Source organism: Bos mutus, chromosome 20 (genome assembly GCF_027580195.1).
Source record: "Bos mutus isolate GX-2022 chromosome 20, NWIPB_WYAK_1.1, whole genome shotgun sequence".
Classification (NCBI taxonomy): domain Eukaryota; kingdom Metazoa; phylum Chordata; class Mammalia; order Artiodactyla; family Bovidae; genus Bos; species Bos mutus.
The window spans coordinates 29,487,364-29,506,707 of record NC_091636.1 but is presented as its reverse complement, the minus strand read 5'-3'; the positions used below and the strand labels follow the sequence as shown (position 1 = coordinate 29,506,707).

Here is a 19,344-nt window from a genome sequence, read left to right as displayed (position 1 = left end):
CCACATATTTTCCTACATAACACATCTGAAATTATAAAGTAAAAAAATATATATGATTTAGTATTTCAGAATCTAGTTTATAAAGGGAGACACATCAATATAGTTGATTGGGAGCTAAGCTGGTAGTTCTTTGAAAAACAAGGTAGCACACGGGACATCCACTACAGATCATTTCAGTGATTACAGGTATATTATTTTGTTACAGTTAAGATTTCTCCTAAAGTTCTCAAGTGAGAGGGCCCTATGAGTTTCTCATTCATGCTCCAAACTATCTTTGACTGTTAAAGTGTAATAGGTTGATTCAGTATTTCACATTTTTAAGCATAAACAGAAAAAGGAACATAGCACAGTGTTCCCTGGCCAAGGCTGAACTGGTAAAAGGGTCAGAGCAGTTTAGACAGTACAACAGAAAGGTAACAAATGATAAGTAGCCTGTAGGTTGGTTATCATCAGTTTTAATCTAACCTTTCCTTGTTCATTGAAATCTCACTCATAATAGGGGCATACATTATTCAGATTTCAGCTGTGGGAAGACACAGCAGAAAAAAACTTATGAAAGGAAATCAATTTTTATAATTTTAGTGCCTGAGCTGAATATTGTTCTACACTATTTTTGTTGCTAAGCAAGAGGATAGAGGCGAAGCATGGGATCCAGAATCATACATACAATCTCAGTCCTACCAACTGTCTTTTTCAGGAAAGTAGCTTAACTTTGAGTCACAGTTTAGTCATCTGTGAAATGGGGTTGAAGAGAAGATTAATTGAGAATGTAAAATGATGCAATAGTAGGCACTTAATGTTCATTCCCGTCACACTTCACTCCCCATTAAAATTATCATTTAAAAAAACAGATTTAATGAGGATAGTTTATATCATCAGGTAGAATTAAGATGAAGATTACTTAAACTATATTTGTATGAGCAAAGAATATATAAGAAAATGGGCTGTTTGACTCATCATTTAAATGAGGTGATATTCTAAAGAAATAGAAAAATCAAAAGAAAAATACTGGAGGAATAGAGGAACGAAGAAAAGAACCAGAAATCAAGTGGTGAGTATTAAATCAGATATAAATGTATTATAATCAGTTTGTAAAAATTTCACAAGAGTGAAAACTAAGTAGGTGATTACAGGCAGTCTTTATGGTATGTAAGGAGATAGGAAAAGAGTATCACAAAGTAAATTCTACAGATAATCCACAATGGAAAAACAGCAGGCAATAATGCTGTATGATCCATGGTATGTACAAGTAATTGTTTAGTATGACAAACAACAGCACATACTCTGTGTTTGTCTGTTTTATTACCATGACAAAGAAACAACAAGCCTCAATCAAGATTGAGACATTAAAAAATTAATGAATATAAAACCTAGAATAAAATACGTGATGGCAAGGAAATCTGAGATTATATTAGACATGTAAAAGATAACGTTCATCTCTTATACGTACTAAGAAAGTGTTTAGTTTTAAGAATATACCCTTAAAACTGAACCCTGGGTTAAAAAGCTTATTAGTGTCTTATAAACATCAGCCAAATAAATATCATGTCACCATTCATCCCCCTCATCCCATGAAATTGAAATTTATCACTTTAAACTTTGTCATTAGAAAATAGATCTTCCAACATCTTATCATCAAAATGAAAACAGCAATAAACAGTATCTAACTTTTTTTTTTTAATGGAGAAATCAAGACCCAGAAATCAACATTACAAATTAATTAAGGAAAATAATTTGATTTCTATTTTTTAAAACAGTAACATTCAGGGCAGAAATGGAGAAACAGACACAGAGAACAGACCTATGGACATGGGAGGAGGGGAGGAGGGTAAAGGTGAGACGTATGGAGAGAGTAACATGGAAATTCACAATACCATATATAAAATAGACAGCCATTGGGAATTTGCTGTGTGACTCAGGGAATGCGAGCAGGGGCTCTGTGACAGGCTGAAGGGTGGGATGGGAGGGAGGTTTCGGAGGGAGGGGACATGGGTATACCTATGGCTGATTCTTATTGATGTGTGGCAGAAAACCACAAAATTCTGTGAAGCAATTATTCTTCAATTAAAAAATTTAAAAAAACATAGTAACAACATCTGGTTATATATTATGAGGCTCTTTTCTCTCTCTGCTTTTGCATAGTGCACTGATTTTCTGATAATTATAGTAAACTCAAAGGTCTTTCCTAAAGGAAATAGAGAAGCCTACAGCCCATGTCTAACCAATGGTTTTAATGGCAAGGCTGACACTTCGTGATTCCATTTCCTAAATGTAACTGATTAAACCAGGATTGGGCACTCAGCTGTCAATATGATGAATCCCAGCACAAAAAGATAAAGCAAGTCAATCGGATTTCTCAGAAATACAAACAGGAAGTGTCTGTGTACTCAGTCGTGCTCGACTCTTTGCAACCCCATTCACTGAGTCTGCCAGGCTTCTATGTCCATGGAATTTTCCAGGCATGAATACTGGAGTATTCTAAGTATTACTAAGCCAACATTGTAAATCAATTATACTCCAGTTTAAAAGAAGAAAAAAAATTTAAAGTATTTTAAATAAAATTAAGACCTTTTGAAAAACAGTAAATGAAAATTGTTCACTTAAGATAAAAAAGATTATGTTATACTCATCAACAGATTCTTAATATATTTTTCTCCTTAAGGAAGCTAATGTAGTAAGATGGGGTGGAAAAAATGCTTACAAATGATAACTTGACACTAATGGTATAGTTCTGTGTCTAGTCTATGAGATAGATAACATCTATGATTAGACACTTAAAATTGATAGACACAGGAATCTAATGAACTGCCTTAAGAGTACACACTATTTCTATTACACTAAACTGATTCTTAGAAAAAGAAATTCATTTATTACAAAACAAATTGTTCCTGAATCATTTTCCTGGAGTAGGGCTGGGGACATAGAAAGCAAAATCTTTGTCTTAAGTCATATTTCAATTTTAAGAAAAAAATTGTCATAAGTCACTAATCCATATTATTTACAGTTAATGAAATAAATAGACTTCATTCAACTCTTCATATACATTCTTACAGGAGTAACATGCATGTTCTAGAAAGAAGAAAACTCCAGAAATCAAATCAATAAGCAAACATGTATTCAGCACTTACATATGCTGGATTTTTTATCTGGAAACTACAAATACAATAAAAGCCTGGAAAAAGAGAGGAACTAGGAAATTCCTAAGATTTCTTTACGTTATTCAATTCAACAACTCAGTATGTGGCTACACAGTTGATCCCATAGCATTTGATATGGACAGGAGTTTTTATTTCTCAAATAAATAATAATTCCCAAATAATAATTTGATCTGAAATCATAGTTTTGTCTGAGTTGCTGAGCAATTTAAACTCTACTAGAATCTCACTGGAGTGTGAAGGTGTAGATTCTGTTTAACAAATAAAAATGCCTGCTGTGTACGTGTGATCGGCAAGTAACACCACCAATACAAAAGCCTCTAGCCCACTGGAATGTAAGGGTAAAACAAAGCTAGGCTTTTTATTAGAGATTTTTCCTTTTTAATGACTCAATTTTTAATTTTTTTTTACTGGCTCTTAAGCTTCCCCAACAAATTCCTACATTACATCTGAAACTATTGTATCACTGTCTTGACTCTGAGCTTACTAGTGAAGTGAAGTCGCTCAGTCTTGTCTGACTCTTTGGGACCCCATGGACTGTAGCCTGCCAGGCTCCTCTGTCCATGGGATTTTCCTGGCAAGGATACTGGAGTGGGTTGCCATTTCCTTCTCCAGGGGACCTTCCTGACCCAGGGATTGAACCCGGGCCTCCCGCATTATAGGCAGATGCTTTACCGTCTGAGCCACCAGGGAAGCCCATCTATGCTAAAACAAGACTCCAGAAAAGCCTCCTGCAGTTTCTCCACTGTTTCATCCTTGACGTAAGGTGGGGGTGGTGTCAGACCAAGGGAGGGATGAAATTTGGGGAAGCAAAATGGACCCTTTAGCTCCTAGCCAGTGTAATTTCACCAGGCATTAAGACAACCTGCTTGGGTCTTCAAATCCTCCGTGCCATGACAAGCCAAAATAACATCAGTGAAAAAGGCGTGTCACAGATCTGGGGCTTTTGTCTCAGTTCTTCTCTAACAAAGAGCTGGCCGGGCAATCCTGTACAGGTCATTTACACTTGTTTGGTTCACTTCCTTACTTACAAAGCAATTAAAGACCATGCTCCTTTTCAGCTTTTAGAAATTAAAACATTTAGTAAATAATGAATCTGGTCATATTCTAATACCAAAGCCAGCCTTACTTTAGACTTGCTACTGAAATCCTCCAAGTCTTCACAGAAACTTATATTCAACTCAGTTGTAGTTCTGGGACTGCTAAATTACTTGAGTAAGAATTTCATGTCATGTGATTCTTTCAGCAAATACCTGGGCTCCTGTGAACGGTCTGCACCAGGCTTAGGTCAGTTCTTATCGAATTCATTCTTTAGTTGAAAACATTATGTACAGAAATTTTCATTTTAACTTGGATTTCTACCCAATGGAAGTCTTTGCCTATTATATCCTCAAAACTGTGTAACAAAAAAATGTATAAAACATTATTGAGCTAAAAATCCAATGTAGTGTTCTAATTCCTGCTCATTGGATCACCTGTGGTTTTAACGATTCACGGTTTAAAGCTCTTTTCCTAAATTAATTCTCCTAATATTTTCTAAAAAAGGTTTGATAAGCAGTATTTTATGAGCCAAAACTTATGTCAGGACTCTCCAGTTCATACCCATTTATACTGCCAATTAAAACTTTACCACGAAAGAATTAACTCAAGTACTTTATTTTACCTTTCTAAACAACCAGCAATAGTAACTCAAAAATGTGTCTGGTAAAATTTGGGCTTCCCAGGTGACTCAGTGGTAGATAATCTGCCTGCCAACACAGGAGACATGGGTTTGATCCCTGGGTCAGGAAGATCCCCTGGAGGAAGAAATGGCAACCCGCTCGAGTATTCTTGCCTGGAAAATTGCATTAACAGAGGAGCCTGGCGGCTACAGTCCACGGGGCTGCAAAAAGTTGTACATGACAGAGCATGCATGCACACGCTGGTAAAATTTACATATAAAGTTTAAATATCTTCATTTTTCTTTCCTTGTTTCCTTCTGTCCTGATGCTCATCAAGGTGACATTACACTCTGATCCACCACTGCCAAGAGTTATAACCTAGATCTAGAAATTTAAAAGGACTTTTTTGATATAAGAATCTTTGTCTCTGATTTCTCTATTTGACTTATTTGCCCACGTCAAATGAGGAATTTCAGACTTTTCCATGCACTACACGGGAGGCACTGTTGTATATAGCTTAAGAATACAAACTCTGTTGTTCCTTAGATTGACTTTGCATTCTTGCTCTGCCACTTATTAGTCATGGAAAGAATAATTAACCTATGATCTACAAAATGAGATAATTAATAGTACTTCTACCTATGGGGCTATTATGATGAAAAATGGCTAAGTTCCATCAAAAAAACTCATTGTCTAAAAAGATGACAACGAAAAGTAATATAAAACCCTAGACTGGATCCTGTACTGCAGGAAAAAAATGTTATACAGGATGGTACCAAAACAAGTGACAAAGTCGTAATACAGACTGTAAAACACTAGATTTCCTCAAGTTGATGACTATCTGTGGTTTCAGAAGAGAATATCCTGTGGCTCTTAAGAAGTACACATTAAGGTATTAAGGGGTAGAGGAGCAAGATGTATGCAATCTACTCAAAAACATAATTTCATGTGGCAGTGGCTGGAAAAATGTGGCAAAATGTTACAAATGGGTGAATGCAGGTAAAGGGTGGGTATATGAGAGTTCTCCCAATTACTCTCATAACTTTTCTCTAAGTTTAAAATTATCTAAAAATATCTCTAAAAACAAGCTTTGACTCCATTTACCCACTCTTTCCAATTAATGCTCGATTATTCCCTTCCATTCACAGAAACATCTTGAAAGTTGGGTATAATCACCCTGTTCCCACCACCCCCCCTTCCCCCCCAACACTATATTCCATGAGACTGAGATTTCCTTGTTGCCAAACCAAATGGTTTCTTCTTGGCCTCATCTTAATTTCTCCACAGTGCTGAAAACAGGCAACAATTCTTTCACCTCTTAGCCTGTGGCAATATATCTCCTTTGGTTTTCATTTTACCTTGCTGACCCCCCCACCCCTAAATATCCCTGGCATCTTTCTTCTATCTACATAATCTATCCAGTTTGTGCCAATGAACAGCCCTTTGAATTGCAGACTCAAGATTCTAACGTCTTGTAAGATTATTTACTTGTTTATTAAATGGATATCTCAAACTTTGCTGGCTAAAACAGAACTTGATTTTCTTCATCTCACTCAAATTTGTTCCTCCTCCAGTTGCCTATTATTAGTAAATGTTACTAGTGTTCATCCAGTTGTTCATGCCAAAATACCAAGGTGTCATCCTTGATTTCCCTTATATTCTACACTTAAACCATCCGTCAGTTCTGTCGAAATATACTCTTAAAATATACGCTTAAAATATACTCTGACCACTTTTCACCTATATTGTCTACCACAGTCCAGATACCATTTTCTACAAAAGTAGTCTAGTCTAATTGGTTACCTGGCCTTCCCTCTTGCTCACTTCCAGTCCCATTTTTTGAGATGAAGCAGCAAAAATGATCAAGTTAAAGTTGCAATTATATCTTCTCTCCATCAAAACTGTCCAATGGTTTCTCTTCACAATTAAAAATAAAGCCTCATATTCTTAGCATGGGCTTCCCTGGCAAAGAATTCGCCTGCAATGTGGGAGACCTGGGTTTGACCCCTGGGTTGGGAAGATCCCCTGGAGAAGGGAAAGGCTACCCACTTCAGTATTCTGGCCTGGAGAGTACCATGGACTGTACAGTCCATGGGGTCGCAAAGAGTCGTACACGACTGAGCGACTTTCACTTTATTCTTACCATAGCGTGCAAAATTGTTCCTAATGTGGGATTCTGTCTCTCTCCGAACTAATCTCCTAGCAGACTCTGTCCCCTTTTCCAACTATGCTCCACACCAGTTTTCTTATAGTTCCCTGATGTTATGCTTTTCCCTACTTAAGAGTCTTACTTTTGCTTGTTCCATCTTCAAATATTGATACTGCTCACTTCTCAGACTGCCTTTTTTAAATGTCATATTTGGCCAGCAATGTTTTCTTCCCTCTCTCTCTACCCGCTTACTATTTCTTCTCACTGCTTTAATCAATACCTATTTTTCCCCCTTTCTCTTCATTAGAAGAATCTTTAAATGAAAAATTAGTATCTGCTGCTTCTCACTGTATTAACGTAAACAATATAGATGAAATTCAAGTTCCCTTCAAGTACCTCTCCTAATCCTGGTCTCTTCCCCAAAGGTACTCTAATATTCATTTGATGCTGTATCCTTACAGAGCCGTTTTGGGGGCATTTAAATACATATCTTTACGTCAAAATAAAATGAATTTTACTTTGGTTCTATAAAAACTCATCTAAAATATGCCCTAGCTTTCCTACTTATTATATTTAGCTCTGGTTTGGTAATGGTTTAATCGCTAAGTCATGTCCGACTCTTGCAACCCCATGGACTGTAGCCTGCCAGGCTCCTCTGTCCATGGGAATTTTCCAGGCAAGAATACTGGAGGGGGTTGCCATTTCATTTTAATTTTATACCATTACAAGCAATTCATTCTTTTAACAAATATTTACTGACTGTCTATATTCTAGGCACTGTTTTTTATTGCAAATAGAGCAATAAAGAAAACAAAGGTCTTTGCCCTCTTGGAGCTTACATTCATGTAAGAAGAGAAAAGACAATAAACAGAATATTTAGTGCTAACCTTTCTGTAAAGGCCTAGAAAGTAAATTTTCTGCACTTTGCAGACCATGTTCAGGCCAAATACTAAGAATATGTCTGTTATATAGTCTTTCTATTTTATAATCCTTAAAAAAATGTAAAAACCATTCTTAGCTCATAAGCTGTACAAAAACAGGCCACAGGGCAATGGAGATCTAGCCTGTTGACCCCTAACTGTGTGTTAGAAGGTGGTATGTAGTATGCACAAAGTAAAAAAGAATCCAGGATAAGGGGGATAAGGGGATAGGATGCAGTATTAAACAGTGTTTAGAGAATGTGAGAGCCGAGCAAAGGCCAGTGGGTAAAAGGGAAAGTGGTAGTGGGAAATGAGGTCAGGGAGGTAAGGAGAAAGGGAAGTGGGTTGGGTAGATTATGTAGAGCCTTGTAAGTGATCGTAAGGACTAGATTTTCTGAGTCAAAGGGGGAACTACAGGGCTTTGAATGGAGAAGTGACAGAGACTGTATTAATCGTAAAAGGTTTGCTCTGGCTACTATACTGAAGGAAGACTGTAGGCAGGAGGGCAGGATACAACAGGGAGACCAGATAGAATCCTAGTAAGTAATCCAAAAAGATATGATGGCTGTGGTTTGGACCAGGATAAGGGTAGTGAAGAGGGTGAAGCATGGTAAAATTCTGGATATATTTTGATGATATAGGGGAAAAAAAAAAGCTGTCTTGATGGAATGGATGTGTCAAAGAAACAGCAAAGTCAAGAACAACTCCAGTATTTTAGTGTGAGGTACTAGGAGGATGGAGTTGCCATTGGCAAACAAAAATGGTGAAGTCTGTGGGTAGAGCCAGTACTGGGAGGAAGTTTAGGAGGTAAGTTACAGACAAGCTGAGCCTGAGGCCTATTATTAGACATTTAGGTAGAAATGTCAAAAAGGAGTTGAATATGTACGGAATTAGAGAGAGAGAGGATAAAGATCTAAATTTGGGCACTGCTAACATATACAGTGGAAGTGAGAAATAGATTTAAGGGCCTAGATCTGATAGAGTACCTGATGAACTATGGAATGAGGTTCGTGACATTGTACAGGAGACAGGGATCAAGACCATCCCCATGGAAAAGAAATGCAAAAAAGCAAAATGGCTGTGTGGGGAGGCCTTACAAATAGCTGTGAAAAGAAGAGAAGCGAAAAGCAAAGGAGAAAAGGAAAGATATAAGCATCTGAATGCAGAGTTCCAAAGAATAGCAAGAAGACATAAGAAAGCCTTCTTCAGCGATCAATGCAAAGAAATAGAGGAAAACAACAGAATGGTAAAGACTAGACATCTCTTCAAGAAAATTAGAGATACCAAGGGAACATTTCACGCAAAGATAGGCTCGATAAAGGACAGAAATGGTATGGACCTAACAGAAGCAGAAGATATTAAGAAGAGGTGGCAAGAATACACAGAAGAACTGTACAAAAAAGATCTTCACGACCCAGATAATCACAATGGTGTGATCACTGACCTAGAGCCAGACATCCTGGAATGTGAAGTCAAGTGGGCCTTAGAAAGAATCACTACGAACAAAGCTAGTGGAGGTGATGGAATCCCAGTTGAGCTCTTTCAAATTCTGAAAGATGATGCTGTGAAAGTGCTGCACTCAATATGCCAGCAAATTTGGAAAACTCAGCAGTGGCCACAAGACTAGAAAAGGTCAGTTTTCATTCCAATCCCAAAGAAAGGCAATGCCAAAGAATGCTCAAACTACCGCACAATTGCACTCATCTCACACGCTAGTAAAGTAATGCTCAAAATTCTCCAAGCCAGGCTTCAGCAATATGTGAACCATGAACTTCCTGATGTTCAAGCTGTTTTAGAAAAGGCAGAGGAACCAAAGATCAAATTGCCAACATCTGCTGGATCATCGAAAAAGCAAGAGAGTTCCAGAAAAACATCTATTTCTGCTTTATTGACTATGCCAAAGCCTTTGACTGTGTTGATCACAATAAACTGTGGAAAATTCTGAAGAATACCAGACCACCTGACCTGCCTCTTGAGAAACGTATATGCAGGTCAGGAAGCAACAGTTAGAACTGGACATGGAACAACAGACTGGTTCCAAATAGGAAAAGGAGTACGTCAAGGCTGTATATTGTCACCCTGCTTATTTAACTTATATGCAGAGTACATCATGAGAAACACTGGGCTGGAAGAAGCACAAGCTGGAATCAAGATTGCTGGGAGAAATATCACCTCAGATATGCAGATGACACCACCCTTATGGCAGAAAGTGAAGAGGAACTAAAAAGCCTCATGATGAAAGTGAAAGAGGAGAGTGAAAAAGTTGGCTTAAAGCTCAATATTCAGAAAATGAAGATCATGGCATCCGGTCCCATCACTTCATGGGAAATAGATGGGGAAACAGTGGAAACAGCGTCAGACTTTATTTTTTTGGGCTCCAAAATCACTGCAGATGGTGACTGCAGCCATGAAATTAAAAGACGCTTACTCCTTGGAAGGAAAGTTATGTCCAACCTAGATAGCATATTCAAAAGCAGAGACATTACTTTGCCAACAAAGGTCCGTCTAGTCAAGGCTATGGTTTTTCCCGTGGTCATGTATGGATGTGAGAGTTGGACTGTGAAGAAGGATGAGGGCCGAAGAATTGATGCTTTTGAACTGTGGTGTTGGTGGAGACTCTTGAGAGTCCCTTGGAATGCAAGGAGATCCAACCAGTCCATTCTGAAGGAGATCAGCCCTGGGATTTCTTTGGAAGGAATGATGCTGAAGCTGAAACTCCAGTACTTTGGCCACCTCATGCGAAGAGTTGACTCATTGGAAAAGACTCTGATTCTGGGAGGGCTTGGGGGCAGGAGGAGAAGGGGACGACAGAGGATGAGACGGCTGGATGGCATCACTGACTCGATGGACATGAGTCTGAGTGAACTCCGGGAGTTGGTGATGGACAGGGAGGCCTGGCGTGCTGCGATTCATGGGGTCGCAAAGAGTCAGACACAACTGAGCAACTGAACTGAACATTGAGATGGCAACTTCCCTGGTGGCTCAGTTGGTAAAGAATCTGCCCACAATGCAGAAGATCTAGGTTCGATCCCTGGGTGGAGAAGATCCCCTGGAGAAGCAAACCGCAACCCAGTCCAGTATTCCTGCCTGGAAAATTCCTTGGACAGAGGAGCCTGGTGGGCTACAGCCCATGGGGTTAAAAAGAGCCAGACACGACTGAGTGACTGAGCATATATGGCATTTAGACAGTATTTAAAGCCATGAGACTGAATGAGATTACTAATGGAGTGAGTTGTGTGAAACACAAAAAACAAGGCCTGAGCTCTGGGGCTCTCCAATACTAAGTCTGTGTAAAGAAAGGCAAAGGAGAATTACAAGGAGCCAGCACTGACGTAGGAGATAACCAGGGGTGTGAGTTATCCTGCAAAGCAAAGAAGAAAGAGTTTCAAGATTAAGAGAAATAGCTCTGTCAAAGGTTGCTGACAGGTCAAGTAAGATGAACAGACTCAATAACATATGGCATCTGGCGACAAGGAAGTTACTGGAGAAACTAAGGAACTGTCTCAGCTCAGAATGGTGCAAAGGCCTGATTGGAATGGGTTTGACAGAGTATGGGAGGAGAAAAGGGCAATAGCAAATATAGACAACTCTTTCAGGGAATAATGCTGCAAAAGGAAACCAAAAATATGGGGAAACAGGTGGTAAAGAGTGGATCAATCTTTTTTTTTAACATAGTAGAAATAATAGCTTGTCTCTTTGCTGATTGAAATAATCCAGTAAAGGAAAAAATTAATGTGGAAGGACAGAAGCTGAAGCAATTCCTTGAGCAGATGATAGAGGAGAAAGGATGGGATCTAACACAGAAGCAGACACAAGGACACAGAACAGCTCATCTAACAAGCAAGAAGACAGCATGTACTGACACAGATGACCATAGTTCATGGGGCGGTGGAAGTGTGTGGAAATTTGCTGACTGCTTCAGTTTTCTTAACAAAATAGGAAGCAAGGTAATGAACTGAAAATGAGGATGGGAAAAGACATGTTGGAGGTTTGAAGAAAAGAAGATACAAAATAGTCATTGAGAAAAGTAGGAAAGCGAACAGACCAGGAAAATACAGTATAATCAATAGGCAGCCTAACAATCCACACGAGGTATGTGGTCATGTGTGGCTGTATTTTCTTCTAGCCATTCTAAGATACCTAGGGGCAGGTGCAAAGAAAGCAGAGAGTTGGTTTTAACCAGTGTGTGGTTCTACTAAACAAGCGAAGAGCAAGGGAGTCATCCAAGGGAGTGATTAACCATGGAATTTAAACTGAGTAAGAAAGGAAGTAAAAACAGCAAGAGGGTGAGTGGCAGGGACACAGTAATAGGATCAATAAACGGGCGATTCCATCGGGGTAAAGAGAAAGTTGGCTCTGAGATACTAACTAGGAGTGAACTACTAGATAGGAAGTGTGGTCAAAGAGCAGAAAACGTGAAATAGCAACCACAGAGGGACTGCAGTTACTGACAATGCAAGAGGGAAAACTTTGGGAATGAGTGACTGAGATAAGACAGAGGAGAAAGGAACACTGGAGGAAAAATCAGGGATGCTTGTTCTAATTTCAATATAAAGACTGAGTGGTATTGAAGAGAGGGGCAAGAGCCTGGAGCAAAAATAAGAGAGAAATGAGGAAGAATGACCTTAATGTTAGCAGTTGATAGCAATCATAAAGGGAAGTAGTCACATAATCCGAGGACATAATCCAAAACTAAGGATTTTTAGGCAGAAGGGAGAGAGAACAGTAGCTTTTTCAAGCTTTGGATTTTGCAGATGAATGCACAGTAGAAGAATATGAAGAGCTGGGATGGGGGTTAAAAAAAAAAAGGAGCCAAATATAGACCTTTTAATGATTGAGTGTAGAGGAGATAAAAGGTGACCTGAAAGTCTGGAGGTTCTGTGGCTACTGACAAAGACTTCCTTGAATATACATGATTCCTGATATACCCATGTGTTTCTCTAAGAAATAGAAACTGCTCAAGTCCAAAAAGTTTTTACTTGAAAATTAAAATGGCTGTACTGATTTATTCAATGTTTGCATTTCCCTTCAACCTTATCAATACATTCTAGCAAAATACATTCTACATTCTTATCACTTTTGCCAATCTGATGGGTAAAAAAATTTTTCACTGTTTTACTTTGCATTTCCCTATTTGTGGGGTAGAGCATTAATTTCATGATTATTGGCTAGCTGTATTTCCTTGTCTACGAATTTGCCCATTTAAAAAATGAATCCTCCTATTAGTTTAGAGCACCTAAAATTAACCTATTTTTCTATTCTTAATGAATCACACAAATCAACACTGCAAATTTCTTGTTTCAAATCTTTCAATGGCTCATGCTAGGGCAATACAAGGTTCAGTAAGTATCTCCTCCTGAAATCCCTCTACTGTATACTAGAAATTCTACTTCAGTTCAGTCACTCAGTCGTGTCTGGCTCTTTGTGACCCCATGGACTGCAGCACGCCAGGCTTCCCTGTCCATCACCAACTCCTGGAGCTTGCTCAAATTCATGTCCATCAGGTCGGTGATGCCATCCAACCATTTCATCCTCTGTTGTCCCCTTCTTCTCCTTAAAGCCTACCAATCAAATCTAGTCGCACCCCTTGGTTTCCATATTGTCTATGGTTGCTTTTGCACTACAGTGGCTAAGTTTGGTTTGTCTACAAAGCGGAAACTATTTACAGGGTCTCATCAGATTTATATCATAAAAGCTTTACCTATACTTCATTGCACTTTTTTGATTTACATCTCTCTCTCGACAGTAGGATCTAAATCTCTTGAGAAAAAGGAACAATCTCAGCACTAAAAATGCTCATTAAATGCATAAAGGGCACAATGAAGTCCTCCATAATTTGGCATCTTTCCATCATTTTCCTATTGCCAGTTAAAATAAACTATATTTTTACTTCATTAAGTATTTTTTAAAAACATTATTTCTAATGGCAGTATAATGATCCATGTTTTGTATTCACTTACTTACGATTTTGATGGATACCACCTATTCCTAATTATTTATTTGCACCTATTTTGTACACTTACAATCTGGTGAAGTATTTCTCTCCCCTAATTCCTTCCCTAGTAAAGACAAAAGCAATGGAATCTTGACCTTTCTGGGATCAATCTTTTCACTGTAGTGGTTACTTTGGTATTTGAGGTTTCAGGGACTTCACCAATAATTATTTCACTAATGGCTTCAGAGTGCTTCAAAGTCAACTACAAAATGCAACTAAAAAATTTTTTTTGCTTTAGTTTTCAGTATAAAATTATTTTCACACACCTTGTTGAAACTCTACTCTCCTTAACATATTTTTTTTTTTCTATTAAGACTTCAGTTGACACTTTGCCAGGGACTTCACTAAACATGTTTTTTCAATTTAGTTATTTAATGGGCCTTTGTCATTTCTCTTAACCTCCATATTTGATGGATTTGTTTTCTCCTCCTCTAAGAGGTCTTTACTAAGAGCATTTCACCCACAAATGCTTGCTGCAATCATTTTAGAAACCAGCTTTATATACTCCTTATCAATTACACCTCATCCTGGTAAAGAGTTTTTTTTTTTTTTTTTTTTAAAATACACCTGAATAGTTAAACCTTATCTGTTTTAAAACTTTGCAAGTCATTCATTCATTACTTCCAGCTCAGTTTACTATCTTCAAAATGTGGTCTATGGGGCTTCCCTGGTGGCTCAGCAGTAAAGAATCCGCCTGCCAATGCAGGAAACATGGGTTCTATCCCTGATCCAGGAAGATCCCACATGCCGGAGCAACTAAGCCCTGAGCTCCGCAACTACTGAGTCTGTGCTCTAGAGCCCTGGAACCACAGCCACTGAAGTCTGCATGCCCTAGAGCCCGTGTTCTGCAACAAAAGACGACACTGCAATGAGAAGCCCGCACACCACCAAGTACAGAGCAGCCTCTGCTCCCCGCAACTAGAGAAAAGCCCGAGAAGCACTGAAGACTGAGAGCAGCCAAAAATAAATGAATAAATAAAATTTAAAAAAATGTGGTCTATGATCTATAGTTAATAGATTCACCGTTAGAGTGAACTATAAAATACATTTTAAGATTCTGCATTCATTCAATGTATACATATATTCATTACAAGATTCTGAATATGTGTGTCACATAAAACTTTACAAATAAAAGAATATGCATTTCATAATCATGCAGATTTAGATTCAGATTCAGCCAAGAACACTCTTGAGTCTCTGGGCAAACTACTTACCTACTGATACTTCAGTTCTCCCGTAAGTAAAATGGAAGTAACTATCATGTGCAAAGCAACAGGGGGCTAGGATAATGAGCATACTGTATGTAAAAGTAATAATGTATGCCAAATGCCTACAAATGATGACTATCATATTACATCATCATACAACAGAAAAAAAATGTTAATTCACTCTCTCTTCCCTTTCAATTGAAGCAAAAGGGCAATAAACGCTGTGCTCAATTTAATTCCATTATTAAATTCCCTTAAGTAAAAGCAGTTTGGCAATATGAACTGAGTTTTTGGATGTTCATATACACTGACCCAATATTTTCACTTTGGGAAATCTATTTTAATGAAATAATCTAAAACAAAGAAATTGTTTTATGTATAAGGATGTTCATTGTAGTGTTTATTATAACCGCAAAAATATAATAAAAAAAGAAACTTGCTAACTGTTCAACAGCAAAATGTTTATGAGAAATTCATAAAAACATCATGTGGTCATTTAAAAAGATGCTGACAAAATAATTTCACAGCATGTCAGAATGCTTATGGTGCTAGGTGAAAAAAGCAAAATTATTAATATAAAAGTCTCAACTGTATAAAAATCAAATAAACTGAGAAAAAATATTGGAAGGAAATGTATCAAAAGGCTTAATTACCTCATGGTCCTGATATTTGTGATCATTATTTTATGGTTGCTTTCTATAGTTTTCTAAAATACCAATGACCATGTCAAAGATGATGATAATAACAGTTATTATTTATGAAGTGTTTACTACCTGCCAGGCCCAGTTCTAAGAACTTACTATATTACACTGAAAAGACTTGCTTTGTTTTAAAATTTTTACCATTAAAAAGACATATGATGATTCAAATCTTGTAGTCTTTCGGATATCAGATTTCCTTCAGCTTTCCTTCAATTCTGAGTTCAAATATTTGCTCAGCTATCAGGTGCCATTTTGGAATGAGATGTAGCCACCATTCCTGTATTGGTTCTATCTACTGCAAAAAATTCTAAGACAAATCTGCACCCTAATTTCCCATTCTAGTATCTCATTTAACCATTAAGATTCTGGAACTCTTAACATTATTACATAGTACGTCAAATAATTCTAGTAAGGAAGTCTTGAAATAAGCAAACGTGGCTTCTGAAAACTCTTTCCCACCTTAAGTCCCATCTGTGTGCTAAGTCGCTTCAGTCATGTCCTGACTCTTTGGGACGCTATGGATTTAGCCTCTCCATGGTACGTTCCAGGCAATAATAGTGGAATAGGTTGCCATGCCCTCCTCCAGGGGATCTTCCTGACCCAGGGACTGAACCTGAGTCTCCTGAGGTTCCTGCATTGCAGGCAGATTCTTTACCACTAAGCCACCGAGGAAGCTCAACACCCATCTACAGAACTACAAATCTACAGTCACCACTTCTGCAGACCTCTGTCCTCCATTGTAAACTCCTCACCCTCTACAATCCAGGAGACCTCTCTTACCTGCCAGCACTCACCAGAGAGCTATCATAGCACTGGCTGAATGGAACCAACTAAGAAAGATTTTCAACACCTGGGGAATTTAGTTAGCTGTCTCTTAGCTGTCTCTGATCCTACCTTTCTGAAGCTGGAATTATTCTACACTGTTTCTAAAAAACTCTCACTTTGATTTTCTCAGCTTTTTCACCCTTTTGTTTTTTAGGAACAAGATCTTTGACACCAATATGTATTCAAATATCAGTTTTAGGAAAAAATTCATAATTTATATCCTGGGCAAAACAAATAACTCCCACTTATTGCTGTGTTCTTCTCTGCAGTTTATATTTGATAAATTTATTTCATTATATATGTCACTTGGTTTGGCTTCCTTTATAACCAAATTCCTTTTCTTAAAAACAGTGTCTGCAGTAATCCAACATGGTTAACTGCAAGCAATTCTTCTAAACATAATACATTTACATTTCAATGCAGTTCATTTATAGGATTTAGAAAAACAGAATTCATGAGATGGCTTTAACATTATATAAAAAAACTAGTCATAAAAACAATGGATACAAAAAGTTTTGATAATGGAAAGATTTACAACCGGAATCATATATATTTTTACCAAAATCTTATCCTGATCACAATATACAATGATAATAAGCTATACAACTTTAAAATATTTTAAGATACTTCTGTGGGGGGGAATTCAGTAATTCCCTGAATATCTAGGATGAAAATGTAACAACACCAAGGCTTTAGGTAAAAGAAAGTGGATCACTAATAGTTCATTAGGCTCCCGTTAAATTAGGTGAACTGCCAAACTGTTAACGCATTTATGCGTTGTATACAGTGCAGAGTAAAAAAGAAATCTGCACCTTCAAGCTAGTATTTCTCTTTTGCAGTTCCAAGTTTTCAACTTGGCAGAGTCATTCTCTAAGAAAAATAGGTGCAGGAGAGGGTAAAAATGGAAAACAGAATTGATTTCAAAATACGGAATCCTCCCCTGATTAAGTATAACTTATTTACCATTCTAATATGAAAGCTTTGACAAAATAGAGAAACTTAAAACCAAATGTAACTTTTGTTATCCTAAAAACGAGCATGTCAGGACAGCCATTTTACAGTCTTGCGTTTTCAAATACCTACTACACGATACAACTTGTATTTTTAAAAAAATCTTTCCTTTAGGTAAAAAAAAAAAAAAAAAAAAGCACCATTTATACACTCATCATTCAAGCTACAAGCTTCAAGGCAGGATTGCTACTGAGCTTCTTAATACAACTGTCAAAATCAATTTGTGGACAGTCTCCAACTTAATTTTCTATATTTTTATCTGTGGAAGAACGGAACTGATTAGTGATGGTTAAGGTAACGCGCTTAAAACTATGCAATCCTTGTAAAATCTAGTTGATTCTTAAAATCTGAAAACAAGTTAACAAGCGATTGCTTTCAATAGGAAGAAAACCACTCCCCAAACAGGTTGCTTGTGGCGTGGGTCCGCTTCTCAGCAGCAGTTCCCTGGGGCGTGTTCGCGTGGGAGAAGTACAGAAGGGCAGAAGTGCAAAAAACACACACCCACGCAAAACCCGTACAGTTACAAACATTAAAATTATGTAAACATGTCGTGAAACCACGAGTCCCCAAGGGGAAAAAAGCCGCCTGGAGACAGCGATCAGCCGTCGGAGTGTGGAGGCGGTGGTGGGTGCGGGCCCAGGACAGCCGAGCAGAGGCGGCCGGGCGGGGACAAAGAGCGGGCATCCGGGGCAGCGCCCGACGGTGCCCAGAACCCGCGGGGAGCAGCTGTCCCGGGGTCCTCAAACGCCGCGGTTCAGTCAGCGCCCTGAGGCGCAGACGTTCTTCCCGCCACCCCTCAGGGGCTACGGGCCCTACCCTCGGACACCTGAAGAGCCGCCGCCCGCCCCCTGTCCGGATCCCCAAGGACGCCCGGGCCAGCAGCTGTTGGGCTTAGAACCGCGCCGCCGCCGCCGCCGGGCTCCAAACGGCCAGGCTGGCACCGACGAGGCGGCGGCGCCTCTCCCCGCGGCCGTGAGGCAGCTTGCGAACAGCTTGCCTCAGTTCCCGCCCTCCAGTCAGGGGCCGCGCACCCTCACGCCACCTACCCGGTCCCACACCATCCCAGAGGCCTCCGGCGCTCGGGCCCTCTGCCGAAGCGGCGCTGCCTCCCGTCCGGGGCCTGAAATGGCTGCGGAACAAAGAGAATCTGGGCTCCGCCGAGCGCCGGTCCGATTGGACGGGGGGCGGGGCCCGCCGCGGGAACGTTCGGCGGCGGTCGCCTTGGCAACGGCGCCGGGGCTGGGAAAACCGCGGCCGGGGGACTGCGGGGCCTAAGGACCTGCGCCCGGCAGCGCGTGGCAGCGGTTTCTAAGCCCCCGCTGCAGGCTCCGGCCTCGGGCCTCGGCCCGCTGCCGGGCTCCAGCTCGCGCCTCCTGTGGCCGGCTCGCGGGCCCGAGCCTGTGGCTCAAGGAGGAGCCGCAGCTGACGCTGCTCTGCCCTGTGAGGCCTCGGACAAAATGGCCCTGCAAGTGTGGCTGCCTCTGAGCACGACGGCCCTTCCCCGGGACCAACTCCAAAGTGACAGCCCTGCCCCGGGAGCCTATTTAATACCGAATGTGCCGCATATTCCACAATAATACAGTTCCATCGCCGCTGGTAAAAAGCAGAAATGTCTTCAATGGCTAGATAGGGTGGACGCTTGTCCGCGAATATTACAGGATAGCTTTTGAGGTATGCTGTGTCTGACACATCGACTGCTATGTAGGTGAAATTAAATGC

General features: G+C 39.6%; 1 protein-coding gene across 1 annotated transcript in view; it reads right to left on the bottom strand.

Moving 5' to 3' along the window:
• The window catches only part of TNPO1 (transportin 1), a 93,708-nt gene extending 74,882 nt beyond the window's left edge, over positions 1-18,826 (bottom strand). Inside the window, exon 1 of the mRNA XM_005889331.3 lies at positions 18,672-18,826. Within this exon, the coding sequence (XP_005889393.1) occupies positions 18,672-18,686 (15 nt within the window). The 5' untranslated portion in view covers positions 18,687-18,826. The remainder of the gene's footprint in view (positions 1-18,671) is intronic.
• Positions 18,827-19,344: the final 518 nt, after the last annotated feature.